This window comes from Ambystoma mexicanum, chromosome 4q (assembly GCF_040938575.1).
Source record: "Ambystoma mexicanum isolate Mex_15411 chromosome 4q, UKY_AmexF1_1, whole genome shotgun sequence".
Lineage (NCBI taxonomy): Eukaryota > Metazoa > Chordata > Amphibia > Caudata > Ambystomatidae > Ambystoma > Ambystoma mexicanum.
The window spans coordinates 1,257,061,872-1,257,083,154 of record NC_090928.1 but is presented as its reverse complement, the minus strand read 5'-3'; the positions used below and the strand labels follow the sequence as shown (position 1 = coordinate 1,257,083,154).

General features: G+C 50.1%; 1 protein-coding gene across 4 annotated transcripts in view; it reads right to left on the bottom strand.

The window, feature by feature from the left end:
- SLC29A1 (solute carrier family 29 member 1 (Augustine blood group)) overlaps positions 1–21,283 on the bottom strand; it is a 589,752-nt gene that overhangs the window by 149,781 nt on the left and 418,688 nt on the right. For all 4 annotated transcript variants that reach the window (XM_069608852.1, XM_069608853.1, XM_069608854.1 and 1 more), the window contains one exon: positions 15,173–15,307. In XM_069608852.1, the coding sequence (XP_069464953.1) occupies positions 15,173–15,307 (135 nt within the window). The remainder of the gene's footprint in view (positions 1–15,172; positions 15,308–21,283) is intronic.

The window sequence follows — 21,283 nt, the reverse complement described above, 5'->3', positions numbered from 1 at the left end:
ATGAACAAAAAATAGCTGACCCCTATCACAAACATGGCTTCCTGGCATGACATACCGTGCATATCATGGAATTCTAGGGGCTTTGCCCACCTGTTTGCTCCCGGAGGCTAGCTAACATCCGAAAAAGATATGTTTTGTCTGCAAGAAACATGGCTGAGAATGCCTCCCTCAGTTGACGAGTATGAGTGTTTGTTAAATCCTGCATACAAGGCGGAGAAGGGGAGACTGTCACACTCACCTGTGTCTCTGCAGGAGCGATGGACAAGCCTCCCTTGACCCCGAGTCTTCACTTCCCGTTTCACCCGGAGGAATACCTGTTAAATACAAGGTGTACACTCAGACCTGAATTCACCTGATTCCCCTGGGTCCTTCCCTTCTCTTTACTGTATGCTGTGATGTCCCCATATGGGTTTACCTTGATCTTTAGTAGGGTGTGCACTCCATCCTTCATCCGCAGGGGCGCAATTCACTCATGTGATTGGTGCCAATGTCTGTAAGCTGAGTTCAGTTGCCAAACGCTGTTTTATGCCTTCACAGCGAGGCCGAGTGTTCAAGGCGCCAGTTTCTTCACTGGCTAGAAAGTCCTTCCTACAAGTCACCGTTGCGCGGAGAATGTTGAGTGTCCAAAATTGTCTGTATTGTCTTTGTTTGCCAGGATTTTCGTGGGTGAGTAGCGCTGCGCGTAGAATCTAGCTGCTGGTAGGTTTGCGCAGCGCCTTCAATTCGAGCGCGCCTGGTAATGTCTCTCCCTTTCCGTTGTAGGAGAAATTATGTGGTATTAGTGCCTCAAGTCTGTGTTTAGCGCTACTGGAGACTTGGTGGTTGGATAAGTATTCACGGAGGCTTTTGGTAAGTATGCATCACGAGCGCAGTGAAATAAGTTTCCGCGTTTTTGGGGCGAGCACAATGAATAATGTCTCTTCTTTCTTTTGCAGGGGTTTGTGCGCTCGTACAACTGACCTGGATTCCAGTGTCGCGGGAAGATTCGGAGCGCATGCGCAGCATTACAGATGTGCATGTGTTAACGCAATTCTTCTTTGTTCTTACAGGTGCCAGTGTAGAAGTCCCTTCTTGACTTGAGACAGCTGCGGCGTAGAGTAAGAACAGAGGTCCTTCCGGAGCAGGTAAGCTGAAGCAGAATGATCCGGAGCGTGTAAGCAGAAGTAGGATGATCTGGAGCAGATAAGCAGAAGCAGGATGATCCAGAGCAGGTAAGCAGAAGCTGGCTGATCCTGAGCACGGTAAATGTGTTGCTGATACAGCTCACAGTAAGCAACACGAAGCACTGGAAGAATCTTGGGTGTGGCTTACATAGACAGCCACACCCAAACACTAGAGAGCTCATGAATCATCATGCACTTCCTGTTTGGCAACAGGAAGTGGTAACCAGGAAGTTCCTAAAAACACTAGGAAGGAATGAAAGGAGGGATTTGCTATGGGTTCTTTGTGTGCCTATGCCAGGCCTGCCAAGCCTCCACTGAGCTTGCGTCAACTACCTGCCTGATACCCATGACAGAGGCCGGCCTCGGGGCTGCTCTTTGGCATCCGGAATTACCTAAAGATTTCAGCAACCGACTACGCAACACCAAATTCCTTTGTACAGGCTGTCGAGTTGGAGTGGGATCGTCTGATCTACCTGCATAGGGGCTTCACTCTGGTTCTAAATCTTCATTAGAACCCAGGAGAAATAAAGCAAGAACTCTTCCTGGATTCCACAGAAATGATTATCTACTTGTGGCAAACTAAGAGGAATCAAATTCCATCTTGATATGTTGGGATTTAAATGCATTTTGCATCATTCCCCTCAGTTTGGGGGTCACAAATCTGCAAAAGCACCAGTTATCCAAAGGCATAGCACGGGTGGCGCTTAAGGATGTATGGGGCTTTTGCATACTAAATGGCAATGCTAAAGGCGATTCTCCCCCAAATTCGACTTGGCACAGGGGGGACAGGAGTAATATAATTGACAATTTTTTTGTATCAGACAACATTTTCCAAAACGTCAATTCTTTGACAGGGTGAAATCTGACCTTTGGTCTATTTTGACTACTTATCAGGCGATACTGACCAGAATCTATGCGGAAATGCCACCTATAAAACAAAAGATTTGTCAGGGGGTTTGAAATCACTCCTATGACCCCATAGTCCAACAGAAGAAGAGGGAGCTTCGTAGGTCTTTGAAAATCAAGAAAAACAACTCTTCTGAGGATTGCACATCTTTGAAAAATGCTTATAGGAACTGGCTACGGACTTATAAACAGCAGTTGGTATTAAATGAAGCAGCGAAAATGCTATCACTAATTAGGTCCAGGGATATAGGCGCCTTTTGGCGAGCAATAACTGGTGTGGGATGCCCCCCATCACACCACCTAATAAATCCTATTAGCGAACAGGACTGGGTGACCCATTATTCAGAGGTTTACAGGGAGGCCTCTGTTGATGTAATTCTGAGGGAGGCATGCCCAGAAGGGCTCTCGCACCTGGAATTTACAGAAGAGAAATTATCCTGCGTAGTAAAAAATCACGGTCACCAGGCCCTGCTGGCCTATCAAGCGTGGTCCTAAAATTACATCCTAAACTATGGGCTCGATTATAGAGTACTCTCTTTAAAGACATCACAGCTAAAGCTCACCTACCGGAGAGCTGGAGGGAGTCCATTATTGTGCTGATTCACAAAAAGGGCCCTATGGTGCTCCCTATCAACTGCAGGCCGAGTGCTCTGCTGGATATTCCCTTGATCTTTGCAACCTTGTTGCCGTGGGATTTATCATCCTGGGAAAAAGGGGCTGGCAGATTGTATCCTCTACAGACTGGCTTCCAGAAGGGGTGGGGACAAATGCCAATCTTTCCTTATTGGGGAGGTATCTAAACTGGTATATGCTGCTTTAATTGATTTCTCCATGGCCTTCGACAGCGTGGATAGGCACCTGGTATGGACCAAACTGGTGTCCAGTCAATTCGTCGAAAAAAAACTGGTCGACTGCAATTTGATCAATGCAATTTGGTCGAAAACCAAATGGTCGAATTTTTTTTTTATTTATATATTTATTTTTCGGGTTTTCGTTTAGTAAAAAAAGGGGTTTTTCGAGAAAAAAAGGGGGTTGGGGGGGGGACCCGGGGGGGACCCCCCCAAAAAAATAAAAAAAAAGGGTTAAAATAAAAAAATAAAAAAATTCGACCATTTGGTTTTCGACCAAATTGGTTCGACCATTTGTCTGGTCGACCAATTTTTTTCGACCAAATGTCTGGCAACCGACCAAACTGCGGTAATGGGGTTGCCCTGAAATACTTCTAAATATGATTGTGGCCCTTCATTCAGACGCGGACACTAGGGGCCGATTGAATACCCAGTGAAACTCAGCAGCCTTTGAAACCACCAGAGGCTTGAAACAGGGCTGTACGCTGGCCCTCCTGTTTATTCTCTTCACCTCCGATAACAGCAGAATTTTTGAAAATATTGCCTCGCCTATCTAAATTAAATTTAGACTACCTATTCTATGCCGATGATTTGGTACTGTTTGACTACACTCCAAATCGGCCTCCAGCGGAAGCTTGACACATTGGCAGCATATGCAAGTCTGAACAAATTGACCATCAATTTAAAGAAATCAAAGATTTTGGTTCTTCGGCCACGCCTGAGACAAAAATACAGGAATTTCCGCCGGTGTCTGAACAGGGAAGTTTTGGAGAATGTCTCAACTTTTGTTTATTTGGGCACTAGATTGCAGGCACTGCAGAACAACTCAGAATTGCAGAGAAACCTAACCTTAAAGCTAAAAATGTTGTCGGCCCAGGCAGCGGCAATAAACAGAAAATGTGGTTACTTTTCATTAACACCTGTCCTGGAACATTACAAACTGAAGGTCGTCCCCTCCCTGCTATATGGCAGGGAAAAGCAGGGACTTCCAGTAGTGACATGCTGGGAGGTGCTTGAGGGTATCTTTTGGAGGAAAGTCCTGTTGCTCCCAAATGGTGTCCCTGCGGCAGAGATTCGATATGAACTAGGCCTCCCCTCTATCAAGTATCATCTCCTGTCAAAAAATCTTGCAGTATTGTAAAGCATCTTGTGCACTGAGCAGGGCTCTATTGGGTAGGAACTGTGGTTGCTCCTAGACTCCAAAACCTGGCCCTGTTTCAATAAATGGGAACAGAAAAGTAAGATCATATAAGCATTTCAAAGACATGCTTATCGATGTCAGGCCTGTGGGTACGCCGCCAACCTACATATACATATCCCCAAGCTTGTTATGGCGTAGAACGGCTATGAAGCTGAGTCTCAATCTATTACCAACTAAAGAAATTGAGGGCGTTAAAGCTGGGATCTCGTGGGAGTAAAGGTCTTGTCGCTACTGCTTGGAGCAGGGTCAAGTCGAGTCATCGCAGCACTTGCTGCTATACTGTGGGGCCCTAGATTACAGGCGTCATCCCTATTTTGATCACTTGGTTGAAAAATTGTCTATCGGAGGAGTGGGCACGGTCTGGCAGCAAGTTATGGGTTCTCAAGATACTAATCACTGGCTGACGGCAGCAATCCACTTTTTCAAAGAGAGTTTGGGGCTAACGTAACTAGTTGTGTTTTCAAATTGATTGTGACTCTTATGATTCTGGGTAAATGTAAATGAATTTCATTGTCTTTGTCTAAATTGACTCAGCATAAAGTGTGCGGCCTGCCCTAAACCCCCTTCTCCCGGCATTCACTTCCCTGACCAGCCTCCATCCTGCCTCCCAACCCACCCACCAGCCCTCTGCCAGCAGGAAACAGGTGAGCAGCCCTGATCCAGCGACCCTCCTGTGAGCCTAATACCTGAAATCTCGGGCCTTGTCCCTGCCTCCTGCGCCCGTGTGCGGCCTGCCCTAAACCCTCTCGCCCGGCATCCACTTCCCTGACCAGCCTCCATCCCGCCTCCCAACCCACCCACCAGCCCTGATTGGAGAACAGGAGGTCCAGCGCTAGCTACTGCAACACGCTCGCTCCGTGTGCATTCACTCTGCCAGCAGGAAAGAGGTGAGCAGCCCTGATCCAGCGACCCTCCGGGGAGCCTAATACCTGAAATCTCGGGCCTTGTCCCTGCCTCCTGCAGCCGTGTGTGGCCTGCCCGAAACCCCCTCCCCCGGCTTCCACTTCCCTGAACAGCCTCCATCCCGCCTCCCAACCCACCCACCAGCCCTGATTGGAGAACAGGAGGTCCAGCGCTAGCTACTGCAACACGCTCGCTCCGTGTGCATTCACTCTGCCAGCAGGAAAGAGGTGAGCAGCCCTGATCCAGCGACCCTCCTGGGAGCCTAATACCTGAAATCTCGGGCCTTGTCCCTTCCTCCTGCACCAGTGTGCGGCCTGCCCTAAACCCCCTCCCCCGGCTTCCACTTCCCTGACCAGCCTCCATCCTGCCTACCAACCCACCCACCAGCCCTGATTGGAGGACCGGAGGACCAGCACTAGCTACTGCAACGCGCTCGCTCCGTGTGCATTCACTCTACCAGCAGGAAACAGGTGAGCAGCCCTGATCCAGCGACCCTCCTGGGAGCCTAATACCTGAAATCTCGGGCCTTGTCCCTGCCTACTGTGCCCGTGTGCGGCCTGCCCTAAACCCCCTCCCCCCGGCATCCATTTCCCTGACCAGCCTCCATCCCCCCTCCCAACCCACCCACCAGCCCTGATTGGAGGACAGAAGGCACAGCGCTAGCTACTGCATCGCGCTCGCTCCGTGTGCATTCACTCTGCCAGCAGGAAACAGGTGAGCAGCCCTGATCCAGCGACCCTCCTGGGAGCCTAAAACCTGAAATCTCGGGCCTTGTCCCTGCCTACTGTGCCCGTGTGCGGCCTGCCCTAAACCCCCTCCCCCCGGCATCCACTTGCCCTACCTGATAACCTGTCCCCACAGGCAAAGGCCAAGGGCGGCTCCAACAGAGGCGGCTCCAAGAAGTGTCAGCAGGTGTCTGCAGGGCAAGCAGTGGCCAGCCGTCAACCATCATCCACAAGGACCAGTAAGGTAGGAGTGGCCTGGGTCAGGAGTAGAGCAACTACTCTACCCTAGATTCCGAGCCACTTACCAATCCCAAAGTAAAGAAGGTAATTACCCCCCTCTGCATCTCTTTCCCTCACCCTCAAACCTAATCACTATTTAAGACTGCACCAATCTAGCTAGGCACAGACCTATACAGGTCTCTCCAGTTCACCAGGGGCTCCGTCTACAAACTGCATGGTATGATGTTTAGATTGCACTGATAGGCCTCTCTCCCACTATACAGATCTCTCAACTCTAGCAAGGGTTCTGTCTCCAAATTGCATTATATGATGTTCAGATTGCATGGTTAGTCCTCTCTCCCACTATACAGGTCTCTGAAATTTAGCAGGGGTTCTATATCCAAATTGCATTGTATGATGTTTAGATTGCATTGATAGGCGTCTCTCCCATTATACAGGTCCCTCAATTCTAGCAGGGGTTCTGTCTCCAAATTGCATTGTATGATGTTTAGATTGCATGGTTAGGCCTCTCTCCCACTATACAGGTCTCTCAAACTTAGCAGGGGTTCTGTCTCAAAATTGCATTGTATGATGTTTAGATTGCATTGATAGGCCTCTCTCCCACTATACAGGTTTCTCAAAGTTAGCAGGGGTTTTTGTCCCCAAGTTGCATTGTGTGGTGTCTAGATTGCATTGGTGGGCATCTCTCTCACTATGCAGATCTCTCAAATTTGGCAGGGGCTCTGTCTCCAAGTTCCATTGTGTGATGTTTGGATTGCACGGTTGGGCCTCTATCTCACTGTGCAGGTCTCTGGGGTTTAGCAGGGCTTCTGTCTCCAAATTGCTTTGTATGATGTCTAGATTGCATTAATTGGCCTCTCTCCCACTATACAGGTCTCTCAAGGTTAGCATGGGTTCTGTCTCCAAATTGCAGTGTATGATGTTTAGATTGCATTGGTAGGCCTCTCTCCCACTATACAGGTCTCTCAAATCTAGTTGGGCTTTTGCGTCCAGATTGCATGGTAAGATATTTAGTAATTCCTAGCTGCGCCTTCAAACTCACTCCTCAACCAGTACATGCCCCCCCTGAACCTACATGGCTACCTCACCGCGGTGAACCCAGGTTCGGGGAGACGTCCACTGTGCAGGACTCACAGATCTAGCTGTGTTTGGTATTGTGCTCCACTGCTTCAAATGAACCTCAAATACAGTCGCTCAGTCTGATACCTTGTTGCTCTCCTAGGCGTGGGCCTCCTCCCTACGGTGCAGGACCCTCAAGTTTATCCGTGCTTAGTATCGTGCTCCGCTGCTTCAGCTGACCCTCAAATCTATCTGTGTTAGGTCCAGAACTCTGTCGCCTTCCTAAGCGTAAGCCTTTCTCCCATTATACAGGGCCCCTAATCTAACTGTGCTTAGTTCTGGACTCTATTAATCCCGGAAATCCATCACTACCTAGCTTAAACAAGTCCCATTCCACCAGACCGTTTCAACACCCAAACCCTCCCCGACAGTGCACCCTTAGGAAACACACCCACCGACCGAAACGATAGACTGAGCCAGAGAGCACCCGAGCGTATCCAGAGAAGGAAAAAACCAAGATCACTGCACCTGCACAACAAAGCATAGTGGACCAACTACCCTACTACGCCTGTGCCTTAAACTGGAAAATGTCCCGACCCAGAAAAGGACGCAGAGAAAGAGAACAAGATAGTGCAACAAGAGATGTGAACACACAACACCGACAGAACCCAGAAAAAGCAGCCCCATTGGAAGGAAACACGCCTAACGCAACCATAACCGGAACAGAACCTGTAAGAGAAAAATCCTTATACCGCACACCTTACCTCGCGACAACCACGGAACACCGACACCTCAACACAGAAACCTCGAGACATGCAAAGAATTTCCTGAAACACCCGGAAAAAAGATGGGAGCACTCTACAAGAGAATGAGAGGGCTCCAACCCCATTACCCCTTACATCACAAGAACAGACGGGCACCATCAATGTCCACAACATCCCACACAATATGGCGAAGCCCCTCAACCAAAAATGCTACCTCCGACCCAACAATCGGACTCAATGAAGAAGCCATCGCTGATCTTCATCCGAGCAGCATCACATCAGAAACACCACAACAGATCAGCCCTGTTATCAAACTATTGGACCGCTTCAATGAAGAAGCAGCCATCACCGTTCTTCATCCTACCAACACCAATGCAGAAACACCACGACCAGACAACTACAAACTTGAACAACGAATAACCACCAAAGAAAATCAATCCCAGAGAATCCACTGTAACTTAATAAACGCAAGGTCAATGTCCAAACATTCAACTGAAATATACGAACTCATATCAGAAGGAGGTATAGACATCCTATTTGTAACCGAAACATGGCTAGACTACAACTACAAGATCACGCTCAACAACTGCCTGCCTGAAGACTTCAAATGCATCCAAGCAAATAGGAAATCCAAAAGAGTGGGGACTAGCGATCATCCACAAGGAACAACTGGCCATCAAATTGGAAGATCCACTAAACATTGATAAATGTGAATCCTTAATAATACAGCTATCAGCAAACCCCAAAACTAACTTGAAATTCATGCTGATATACAGACCACCAACCTACGATCCGAATTTCATAGACGCATTCACAGAAGCAATCACCACCCTAGCCATCAAGTACAATCATCTGATCATCCTCGGAGACTTCAACATCTGGTTCGATGAAGAAACCACAACCACGCAAAAATCCTTAACCGCCCAACTAGCAGCCATGAACCTACAACAACTAGTCAAAGGAGCAACACACTCAGCAGGGCATACACTTGACGCAATCTTCGCCAACAAGGATCTCATTACCACGGCACCCCCAATTCAAATACTCTTGAGCGACCACCTCATCATTCCATTCATAATCACAACGGCCGCTCCAACAAAAAAAAAACGATCATGATGAAAAGAAATTGGAGAACCATAAAAAACTGCAACCTAACCGAGCTCCTAGAACTCAGCAAACCACAAGCATCAACCATGTAAGAAGCAGACCTAGACAAAAAGTTGCCAAGTCCGCACCTGCATCGCAACAACTCTAGACGACATCGCCAAAGAAAAGCCCTTCACCCCATCACGTAAGAGAACAGAAGCAAAATGCTTCACCCCACTACTCAACGCCATGATAAGAAAAAAACAAAAACTAGAATCTGAATGGAGGACCAACAGCACCACTGCAAACAAATTGAAATTCCTGCAACAGATCCGCTCATATAAAAAGGATATAGAAAAAGCAAAGAGGAAACATTACGACAACCGATTCTTCAGAGCACCAAATGCCCAAAAATAACTCTTCAAAATCATAAACGAAATAAAAAACCCACTGGGCTGCAACAACATGCCAATTCCATCGATGAAACTTTGCGATGACCTAGGAACCACTTCAAAAACAAAATAACCTCCCATCCAGCACACCATACAAAACAGAGCAAGCAATCACAGCTCAAACCCCAGCTACACCGACGAAGAACACCCAAACAAGCTACGAAGCTTCCCAGAAATATCAGTTGAGGCTTTCGTCAAACTGGTAAATCAAAGCAACAAATCAGGCTCTCCTGAAGACCCTTTCCCCCCGGACATATACAAAACAATTGTCAAACAAGGAACTCCCATGGAATACCACAGGAATCTCCTCAAGCTCTCAATTTCAACAGGTAAAGTACCACAGGCCTTCAAATCAGCGTACATCAAGCCGCTACTCAAAGACACAACAGGAAACGTAGAGGACTTATCCAATTACAGACTGATCTCCAACATACCCTACATAGCCAAACTGCTAGAAACGTACGTCTACAAAATAACCCAAGAATTCATAGAAGAGCACTGCCTACTAGACCAGGCACAAGTTGGCTTCAAACCAATGAGAGGAACAGAATCAGCTCTCCTCTCAATATGGGACGACCTAAAAATGAACGCAGACTCGGACAACAGTACCGCCCTGATTTTCCTTGATCTGTCCGCAGCTTTCGACATTGTCAACCATGACATCCTCATAAAGAGATTCGAAGGACTAGGGATAACAGACACCGCCCTACTATGGATCAAATCCTTCCTAACAAACAGAACCGAAACTGTATGGATGAAAACTTTTAAATCCAAACCTAGAGACTCCACGTGCGGAGTACCACAAGGATCATCCTTCTCCCCGCTTCTATTCAACATCTACATGTACCTATTCATCAAATTCATCAAAAAACACGGCCTCACATGCTACAACTATGCCGACGATACTCAAGTAATCTTCAACATACAAGACATGCGAGAAGAAAACACTACAATAGAGAATTGCCTTTGTGAGATATTCAACTGGATGAACCTCCACCACCTCAAAATCAACCCAGGCAAAACAGAGATAATGATTGTTTCAAAAAATGGAGGAGACATCAGCTACATCCCCTGGCCAAGAGAGCTCGGCACCACACTCGAACCATCATGAACTGTAAGAAACCTAGGGGTCCTGATGGATAACAACCTCACTCTAGAGCCACAAGTAAACTCTCTACTCAAGAAATGTTTCTTCCTCTTGCGAGCAGCAAAAAGGATCTTACTGTTCCTGTCGTTCGCCAACAAAACACTTACCATCATCGCCCTGATCATGTCCAGAGTAGACTACACCAATAGCCTATACCTGGGCATGCCCGAACGACTTCTAAAAAAACTAAAACGCATACAAAATGCAGCAGCCAGACTCCTCCTCAAGCTACCCAGAAGAGAACACATCACACCCGCGCTAAAAATACTACACTGGCTACCATTGAAACAGCGAATAAAGTTCAAGTCCATGTGCATCACGCACAGAGCAATACAAGGCGCAGAAATCCTAAGCAATAAACTACGCCTACATCAACCAACAAGAACACTGAGATCAAGCACCGACATCCGCCTGGAACCAAAACCCTATAACAGAAGAAAACCTGGAATGGCCTACCTAAGAATATACGGAACACAACAAACCACCTAGCATTCAGGAAACTCCTCAAATCATAACTCTTCACAGCGCAACCACAACAGCGACAAACTAGAATGCCCACCCCATTAAAACGATGAAAATAACACCAACCTGGTCCACTCTAAAAATGTACAAACACTGAATCCAAAGACACCCAACCCACATTAATCAATCCATCAGCATTAGAACACCTACATAGCTGGCTGAAATAGAACGGCGAGGAGCAATCAGAACACTTACAGAGCGCGTTAGAACAGCACAGGGAGCGCCTGACACAAACCAAACCCCGCCAGGCGTAACCCCTTTGCCCACCCTGATGAGAGTGGGAGGATTGGCGAGTGCCACACTCGGACAGATTTCTGAACTTCGGTTAAACTTCATACAACCAACTAACAAAAAACTCAGCATTTCTGCAAACTTATCTCATTCAAAAATCTCACACAACCATCTCTCGCACAACAACCCGCAGGCACTTCACAACACCGCAACAACACATAGGCAACACCAACAGCACACGAGGACTGACATCGATCCAACACTCGCACCAAAGCTCAGCACCCGGTGTATACCGAGTTGAAGCTGCCAACAGAACACCACTCCTCTCACTATCCTACTCCCGCTTCACCTCCTTACCCATCCCACCTTCTCATTTGCAGATCCGCCAGAGCGCCTGGGGACCAACTCCGTTGGTGATGGTGCGCGGTACAAATACCTTTAACATTTAACATACATTTTAAGTGCAATTGTATTCATACGAATTGGCAAAAATGATTTGTTATGTAATTAAGATGATGTGTTTTTAAGGAAGGTTGCTAAAGGTTATTTTAGTATTGGAATACTTCAGATGCCAGCTTACCACAGTACACAGGAGCATTTTACTGGAGCAACTCGCAGATCAGAACATCACAACATTGTTTTCAGATATCAAACAGGTCTCAGGTCTGGATTCCTTGTGTTGGTGTGTCGCAGGCACCAGTGGTGTTTTATAAGCCATTTTAGTGTATCTTCTAAAACTCAAAATAATGCCAAATTCTTAAATGTTAACAACAGAAACACATATCTTTCAGATTGTGTTCAAAAGAAATCTGCTGTTGAATGGTACACCGACTATTTCTTTGTATGCATTTACTTTGTTGTTTCCATTTCTGCTCATCGCGGCATTGCATGCCATCATTTAAGGCTGTTGTGCTTTTAGTCCACTTGTGCGCCCAGTAGATCTGCAGAGAATCAGCAATCGGTCACAGTCTTTCTCTCCCATTACAGAAACTGAAGCCTCTGCAGCAGAGAAGCCTCACTGTTGCTCTCCACTGTCCGAGCAACACTGCACTGCAATGTGCACTCTCTGAAGGCCAGGGGATGGGGCTTTGTGGTCTTGTGGACCCAATCCCTTACATTAATTTGCTAGTCTGGAAGTAGGCTATATAAATAATATAAATAAAGATATAGTTCTGAGAGGAAGCTTTTGCAAATCCCCAGTATTATTCAAGACGAACATAGGCCTTTTCCGGCTAACTCCATCTCTTCTTGAGGTTCTATGTAACATAGTATGTGCTGAGATCTTCAGGTAAAACGCTCCAATTCCTTGGTCATTATTCATTAATAAACTCTGGTTCTGTACTTAGTCAGAGAGCCAATTTCTGAGTCTGTGATTCAGGAACAAGGGCCTATCATTATAAAAGATCAGGTCTACATAGCGTAAAGAGGCATGTTGTGTTCTTAGTCTTAGGTAGTTTTCTCGTTTCTGGGAATGTACATTCGTATTCTGGAATTGTTATGTTTGAAGAGTTCAGTTGAGTTGCCCAGCGGATGAGCAGCAGGTGCTGCGCTCTACAGGCTCCACTAAAGAGTCTTGTACAACCCTTACCTTTCCGTCTCTTCAATGGTGATGAGGATGTGTCTGTGAAGGGGGCAGACGTGTACATGTGAAGCCATCAGAGGCCCCACTTCCATCACGGCCAGCACCTGCTGGTGGCCGGTGCTACGGGCCTCCAGAACGCAGAGCGGGGATCGTTGAGAATCGGCAGACACAAAAGTCACGCCCCTGTTGGCCGCGCTCACAGTGCACGCAGCCCTCCTCGCAAGGTAAGTAGAGGGCCGAAAAACACAGCAAGCGCCTGCGCAAGAAGCTGCGCGGCAGGCACAGAGCCGTGTCTTCACATGGGGGAGGCTAGAGAAAATCTCTATCTCTACCTCACAAGGACAGATGTCATGCCTCATGAGATCCTGTACACTTCTGCCAATTACATTTGTAAAGGTCTCACCAGAGACAATGGTCCAAGGAGAAGCACTGTCTAATTTTATTGTCAATGTTTTTCCATTGATAGAAAATTCATCTAATGGACCTCTCTTGCCTCCATCGAGTGCAAACATTTCAGAAATGTGTCGGACATTGCTTGGCTTGTTATCTTTTTGAGACAGCAGTGCCACCTCTTGCTCCACTTTAGGTGGAGCCTGATCCAGGGAATTCACTCTTCCTTCTTTACAAACCTGAGCAAAATGCCCCTTACGTTTTCATTTCGTACAGATTGCATTACTAGCTGGGCAGAACATACTTCAACATAGATGCCCGGTGTTGCCACACTTGAAACACCTCATCTCTCCTTCCTTCATTACCTTTCCCGTTTTTCATGGCACAAATCTTGTTGCTCAAATGTTCCAATTTCATGTCTTTCATATAGTGACCTGTTTGTTCTATGCTGCGAGTCAGCTCCACAGCCTGCTCCAGAGAAAGATCCTTTGCTAACAATTTTTCTTGAACTTTAATGCTGTTTGTGCACCTCACGAGCTGATCTCTAATTAGAGAGTTCGATAAATGAGCAAATTCACAGGTGTGACTGAGGGTGCGAAGCGCAGCCACATAACCTTTGACAGGTTCTAATGGTTCTTGATGAAGTTTTTGAGTATTCTATATCACATGTACGTACAGCTTTGTATCACCCCAGGTTGAATGGCCTAGTGGAGCGGGTGAATAGGTTCATCAAATGGGTAATCCAACTGGCTTTGAGAGCTGCTTTAGAATGGCGTGCTGTACTGAGACAGATGGTTTGTGGTTACTGCACTACACCACACTCAGTGACAAATATATCTCCCTTAGTCTCGTTAAAGGGCCGTGAGCGGGGACGATATTGTGCCCTGGTTGGTTGGGTGTGGCAATTCCGGTTTGGGTGGACTGTGTGAAGTTGATGAGGGTGGTGGAGAAAGGTCAGGAGCATTACAAAAGGATTTTTGATGTTGGTCATGGGGTGAAGGATCGCGTGTGGTCAGTTGGAGATTCGGTCTGGATAAAGAATCCCCGATTGGGACTTAAATGTCTTGAAAGTAAATCTTTGGGACCAGAAGGGCCTAATACTATATAAGATCAGGTCTACATAGTGTAAAGAGGAACTTGTTCATTTCCTACCTCTCTTATTTCTTGTTTATAGCAACTTCCTTATAAGGTGCCACAGTTCTTTAGGTGCCATGGATAAACACATTTTTAAATGTCCAAAGCAAAGCGTTTGCTGGCATGTACTTTTTTGGGTAGTGGTCTCTGCCTGACTCAGAATGGCCTCACTTTTCCTTGTGATGTTGCTTTGCACACTTCACAGTCCTCATAGCTCTCTCATCCTACATGGCTCCCACAATGTTGTCTCCTTACCCTGGAGTGAGTCCTTCATTTATTAGCCTTCTCCCAAGCCAAAGTGACGACAGACAAATTCAGTGTGCTTCTGCACAAAACACAGTATATGGTGACTTCTGTATGTTTACTACGAAGTAAGATTTATCCCAAATGACCCACTTTGTATTACTTGCTTGTGAAATATTAACCACTTGATTACTCAGGATGTGGATGTGCTCTGCTACCACGGGAGGTTGACTGTCATGTCTTTGCTGCACCTGGATTCATTGCATCTACTGTGGTTTGAGCTGTGTTCGTGCCACTGTGAGCAGGGGCTTGAGAGCACACATTCTAAAGCGTGTGTCTTTCATAACACTAAATAAAACTTGAGTACTGACTGACAAGCCCAGATAAGCCACAAGTCCACACATTCTAAACAGCAGTGAGTCAAGAGCCAAACACTGTAAACTATAATCCATGAGTATTTGCATTAATACCTCATTATTGAACTCCATCAAGGGCCAAGAACTTTATACAAATATTGCTACTACCACATCCAAATGAGTTCTTCTTTCACTCACTGTGACAGATTGGGATACTTACTAGAGAGTGCACATATGAGTGAGAAAGCAGCAAAGGTTCCGGCCAGGCCCTGCCCACTCATGATTGGCGTTGTGTAGCTAACGGGAAGGCGTCCAGCCAATCCGAAGAGACTTCCTTGAAGGATGGCACCAAATGCTAAGAGAACAAAAGAGAAGGTGAAAGGAAGAAGAGTCAGGTAAGGGGCAGGTGAAAGGATCACGAGGTAACAGAGGAGGTATGGGAGGATGAGCGAGCAGGTGAGGGGCTGCATGGGCAAGAGGTGATAGGCGAAAGGGACATTAAAGAATAGTAGTGAAGAGGAACAGAAAAGAAGACTGGGAAGTTAAATGAAATGAAATATCAAACCTGAATAGAGTAAAGAAGGCTACGAGGTAAAGGACTTTAGAAAAAAGTAATGAAAAAGCAGATATAGGAAAGACAGAGTAAATGCAAAGGCACATCAAAGAGGTGATAAGTAACAAATTACTTACCTGTAACTTGTTCTCCAGCATGGGTCTGGCATGGATTCACATGCTCATGAATATTCCCCGTCGTCAGACTGGGAATCCTCGGTAAAGAAAAAATCAGTATCAGTTTCGTTTCGTTTCTGATCTGTCTTTCGTAGTAGTAACCAATCACTGATCTCTGAGTCATACTGACCACAGCCAATGACTGCCCTCTACCTAAGCCCCGCCTCTGGCAGCCATCTTCAGATTTGGTAGCACGTGAAGTGGCAGTATGACCAAGTGAAGAGCCGCAGAGGGGTAGGCGGGAGGGTTCGCATGTGAATCCATGCCAGACCCATGCTGGAGAACAACAGTTACAGGTAAGTAACTTGTTCCTTCTCCAGCATGGGGTCTGGCATGGATTCACAACTCATGAATAAAGAATACATAGCAGTACACACATGCACAACCACGGGAGGTGGCAAAGGCTCAACATTAAGCATTACATCAACTCAACATTAAGCAATTCTTACCTCCTCACCAGGCTCACCTTAGGCGAACAGATTGCGCAGCACTGCTTGGCCGACCCTGGACTCCTCCCTGGAAACCCGATCGACGCAGTAGAATTTCGTGAAGGTGTGCGTCGACCTCCACGTAGCAGCCCTGCAGATGTCCAGCAGGGGCACACCAGATAAGAACGCCGTAGTAGCAGCGATCGCTCTGGTCGAATGGGCTCTCGGACGGCCTGGCAGCGGTCGGTTAGCCAACCGGTGACAGTGCATGATGCAGCCAGAGAGCCATCTGGAAATAGAAGACTTCGAGAGAGCCTTCCCTTGATTCACAGGTCCAAAGTTCACGAACAGCTGTGATGTCCTCCGGAAACTCTTCGTGCGGTCCACGTAGAACTTCAGCGCTCTAGCCACATCCAGCGAGTGCAAAGTCCTCTCGGCCGGCGACGAAGGAGACGGGAAGAAAACAGGTAACACCAAGGGCTCGTTAAGATGGAAGTCCGACGGCACCTTGGGCATAAAGGAGGGGTGCGTCCTAAGCACCACCCTCGAATCATGGAAAGTCAAGTACGGTGGTTTGCAGGATAGGGCCTGGATCTCTCCCACTCGTCGTGCGGAGGTAATGGCCACCAGGAACGCAGTCTTCCACGACACAAACTTCATCAGTGCGGAGTGCATCGGCTCGAATGGGGGCCCCATGAGCCTGGTCAGCACCACGTTAAGTTCCCACGCCGGGGCCGGGGCCTTCACCGGCGGGAACGACCGGAACAGTCCTTTCATAAATTCTTTTACCAATCGATGGGACCACAGGGACGTCCGTCCTGTGGTTCTGGTATATCTGGAGATCGCCGCCAGATGAATCTTAATGGAGGCATGGGCTAGCCCAGCCTTTGCCAGCGATAGCAGGTACGGCAGCACTTGAGGGGCCGTAATCCGTAGGGGGTTGATCTTCTGTGCTCGGCACCAGCCAGAGAACCTCTTCCACTTATGACCGTAGCATTTGAGAGTCGAGGACGCCCTGGCCTTTGCAAGAACCTCTCTGCAATCGGCCGGTATATCGTAGCCTCCAAACTCTAGCGCTGCAGGAGCCAAGCCTGCAGGTTCAGCGACGCCGGGTCGTGGTGGAAGATGGCGCCTCCTTCTCTGGAGAGAAGGTCCGCGTCCGCCGACAGCTTGATGGGAGGGGACGTTGACAAGTCCAGAAGGTCCGGGGACCAGATCGGCCTCGGCCACGCCGATGCGACGAGGATCATCCTGCACCAGGACCTCTTGAGCTGGCTGATGAGTCGAAGCAGCAACGGCGGGAACGCATACAGGTATAGGCCGTCCGAGGGGAACGAGAACGCGTCGCCCATGCTTCTCGGCTGGGGAAACCTGCTGGCGAACCTCTTGCACTTCGAGTTCGTCGCTGTTGCGAACAGGCGATTTGGGGTTTGCCCCATCGTCGGAAGAGTTGGTCCACCTGATCCTGTCGCAGTTCCCACTCGTGACACGCGCGCAGATCCCTGCTGAGCGAGTCGGCGATGGTGTTGCTTTCTCCTGCCAGGTGGAAGGGAACCAGGAACATCTCCTGGGCGACCGCCCAGTGCCACAGATCCTGTGCCTCCTTGGATAGGGCTGGGGATCTGGTGCCTCCCTGCTTCCGTATGTAGAACATTGTCGTGGTGTTGTCCGTGAAGATCCGCACCACCTTGCCCTTGAGCGACGGGAGGAACGATTTGAGAGCCCAGAACACGGCTCGGAGTTCCAGGACGTTGATGTGCAGGAGCCTCTCCTCCGGGAGCCAGAGGCCTCTTGCGTGGAGATCTCCGGTGTGGGCGCCCCAACCTTCCAGGGAGGCGTCCGTCGTCACCGTCTCCTGGTACGCTGGTGTCTGAAAGTCCTTGCCCGCCGTGAGGTGCGCTCGAACGCCCCACCACTGAATCGCCCGCCGGAACACCTCGTTGAGGGGAACCCTGTCTTCGAAGGTGCCCGTCGCTTGCATCCAATGGGCGTCGAGAAATTCTTGAAGAGGGCGCATCCGTAGTCTGCAGAGGCGCACCAGGTAGATGCAAGAGGACATCATCCCCAGGAGGGACTTGATGGACCTCACCCTGGCCACGTCCGTGGCAAGCAGGCGCTGGACTTTGCCTAGAATGGTGTTCGTCCGCTCTCCCGACGGGGCCGCCAGGCGCTTCACTGTATCGAGCTTCGCTCCCAGAAACAGGGCCACCTGCGGCGGCACCAGGTGGGACTTTGGGTAGTTTATGGCGAATCCCAGGTCTGTGAGTAGCTGGACGGTCCTCGCAGTGTGTTCGACGGCGAGTTCCTTCGTTCTTGAGCGGATGAGCCAGTCGTCCAGGTAAGAGTAGACGTGAATCCCCTGCAGGCGCAGCCGCGCCGCCACTGGTGCTAAGCACTTGGTAAAGACCCTGGGGGCCGACTTCAGTCCGAACGGCAGTGCTCTGAATTGGTAGTGCCGTCCCTGGACGAGGAACCTGAGGAACTTTCGGTGACTTTTGAGGATGGGAACGTGGAAGTAAGCATCCTCCAGGTCCAAAGCCGATAGAAAGTCGCCTTCCTCCAGCTGTCCCAGTATGTGCTGGAGGGTGACCATCCTGAACTTCTGTGATCTGATGTATTTGTTCAGACGACGAAGGTCCAGGATGGGGCGCCAGCCGCCCGTCTTTTTCCTGACGAGGAAGTACCTTGAGTATACCCCGGAGCCTCCTCGGGGCAAGCTCTATGGCGCCTTTCCTGAGCATCGCCCGTACTTCCAACAGCAGTTGCGGGAGGTGATTCTCTTTCCTGGCCACAGGTGGAACGTGAGGGCACTTCTTCAGGAATTCGATAGAGTGTCCTCTTGCCAGGGTTTCCAGCACCCAACGGTCGGTGGAGATGGACTTCCACGCGCCGACGAAGTTCGTCAGCCGGCCTCCCACCGGGGTGTTTCGGTGGGGGCCCGAGACCACGGCCGGTTCAGTCCTGCTTGGAGGTGGTGGTCTTGCCACCCTGGCCACCTTGCCGACGGCGGCGAGGCGCTCCGTGCTTGCCGCGACCCTTGTAGGCCTCCTGAGACGAGGAGCGTGCCGCCTGGCGGTAGGACGACGAGCCACCGCTGGATCCCTTGGCGGCACCCTGTCTGCCTACGGAGCTCCGAAAGGGCCGTCGTTGTTGAAGGGCTCCTAGGGCGCGGGCCGTCTCCGTGTCCGTTTTTATGGCTTGGAGGGATTCGTCCACCGCCTTCCCGAACAAGTTGCTGCCGTCGAACGGCATGTCCAACACCCTGGTCTGGACGTCCTGACAGAAGTCGGTTGCCCGGAGCCTACCCCGTCGTCGTAGGCAAACAACGTTGCCCAGCTGGCGGAACCCGGTATCGGCAATATCAGTTGCCACCGTTATGGCGTGGTCCGACGCCACCTCGCCCTCTTGCATTATTTCCAGGGCCTCGGACCTCTTGTCGTCCAGCAGGAAGTCCAATATGGGGCCCAGCTTAAACCAGAGCTCCCTGTCGTAACGGGCCACGATCGCCAGGGCGTTGGCCGCTTTGATCGTCGTCGCCGCCGACGAAATGACCCGCCGCCCCATGGCGTCCAACTTCTTTCCCTCGCCGTCCGGTGGGGAATTCGACGTCGAGGCTCCTGACCCCGCCGCTTTCTTCTTCGCCGCCGCCGAGATGACCGAGTCTGGCGTTGGCTGGGCCCTGAGGCACAGGGGAGCGGTTTCGGGGACCCGGTACTTCTTCTCGTACCGGTCCCGTTTGGCTGGTGCCGTGGAGGGGTTCTTGAGAACCGACAGGCCCTCCTCCCAGATGTCATCGATTAGGGGCACCGCGATGACCGTCTTCCTCTTGGCCTCCCGGCGCTGATAGAGGAAACCTTCCTTTCTCTGCTCCTCCGGGCAGAGCTCGAACAATTCGGACGCCCTGGCGATCATGGCGTGGAATGAGCCAATCTCGTCGGGCGGCGAGGCCTGTGCGACGGGAGACGGGAGTCCCGTTCCGTCATCGCCACCGTCGCCCTCAGAACCCGTCGTCGAGCCCAACGCACCGTCATCTCCCGACTCGTGGGAGGATGAGGAGGGAACTGCAGGCCTTACGGGGGCGAGCGGAGGAGAGGGTTGGGTCCTCCGTCGTTTGTTCTGAGGACTTCCCGACGGGCCCAGTTGCGGGTCCTCCGGCCTGGGCCGTGGGAATCTCGTCCTTATCTCAGAGCATAAGGACTGGATGGCCGACAAAATGGCCGCCGAGCCATCCTGAGGCCTAGGATCCGGCTGAGCCGGAAAGGAAGGTTGCTCTTCCTCACCATAGTCGTCTTCCTTGGTTATCTCCCGAGGAACTTCCTGACGGGATCGAACCTTCTCGAATTGTTCGAGGTTCCTCAAGGCCTCGGTCAGTTCCTCCTCTGAGGCTGACTCCGAGCTCGAGGAGGGCACAGTGCCCCCCCTCGCTTCTTCCACCATGGCGCCAAAGACGATGGGTTGAAAAGAGGATTCCCTCCTTGGCGGCAGGGAAACTCTAGTCCCGGAGGCGGTCTCCGCTGGCGGTGTCTCTGCCGGCTTGGCCAGAGTCACCGCGATAGCCTCGATAGAGGCCTTTGCCTGCTGGGTAGGGGCCTTGACCACCTTAGGTGCGTCCCGGGCCCTCTCCTTCGGGGAAGGGGCGATGCCTCGCTCCCCCTCTTCCGAGATCGGACGGGGCTTCTCCCGAAGCTTACCCGGTGTCTCGGACTTCCTCTTCCCTGAACCGGAGCGTTGGCTCGTGGTTGACGGTGCCGGGGAAGGTGCGCCCTGCCTGGCGACCGAAGAGCCCGACCTTTCGGCGCTCCCGGAGCCAGCGGACTCGCAGCGCTTGGCCTGGTGTTGGGCCCCCATCGCCGGGGCGCCCGCACAGGACTTAGAAGCCCGCTCTGACCCTTTCTTCTTCTTCTCACCCGTCGAGCCCTTCTCCAACCAGCTTGCGAGACGGGATCGACGGTCCCTCATGGTCCGCTCCGACAAGTTCTTGCAGAACTGGCAGTCCTTCTCTACATGAGTCTTGTCCCCATGAAGACAGTAGAGGCATCGCGAATGTTCGTCTTCCTTAAACACATTCTGCAGCCCGCAACCAGGGCAGCTGCGAAACAGCTTGGGACCGGGTGACAAACTCGCGTCCTGGGCCATCTCGAAGTAGGCCGCGAATCTTCTGGAATCCTCCAAGA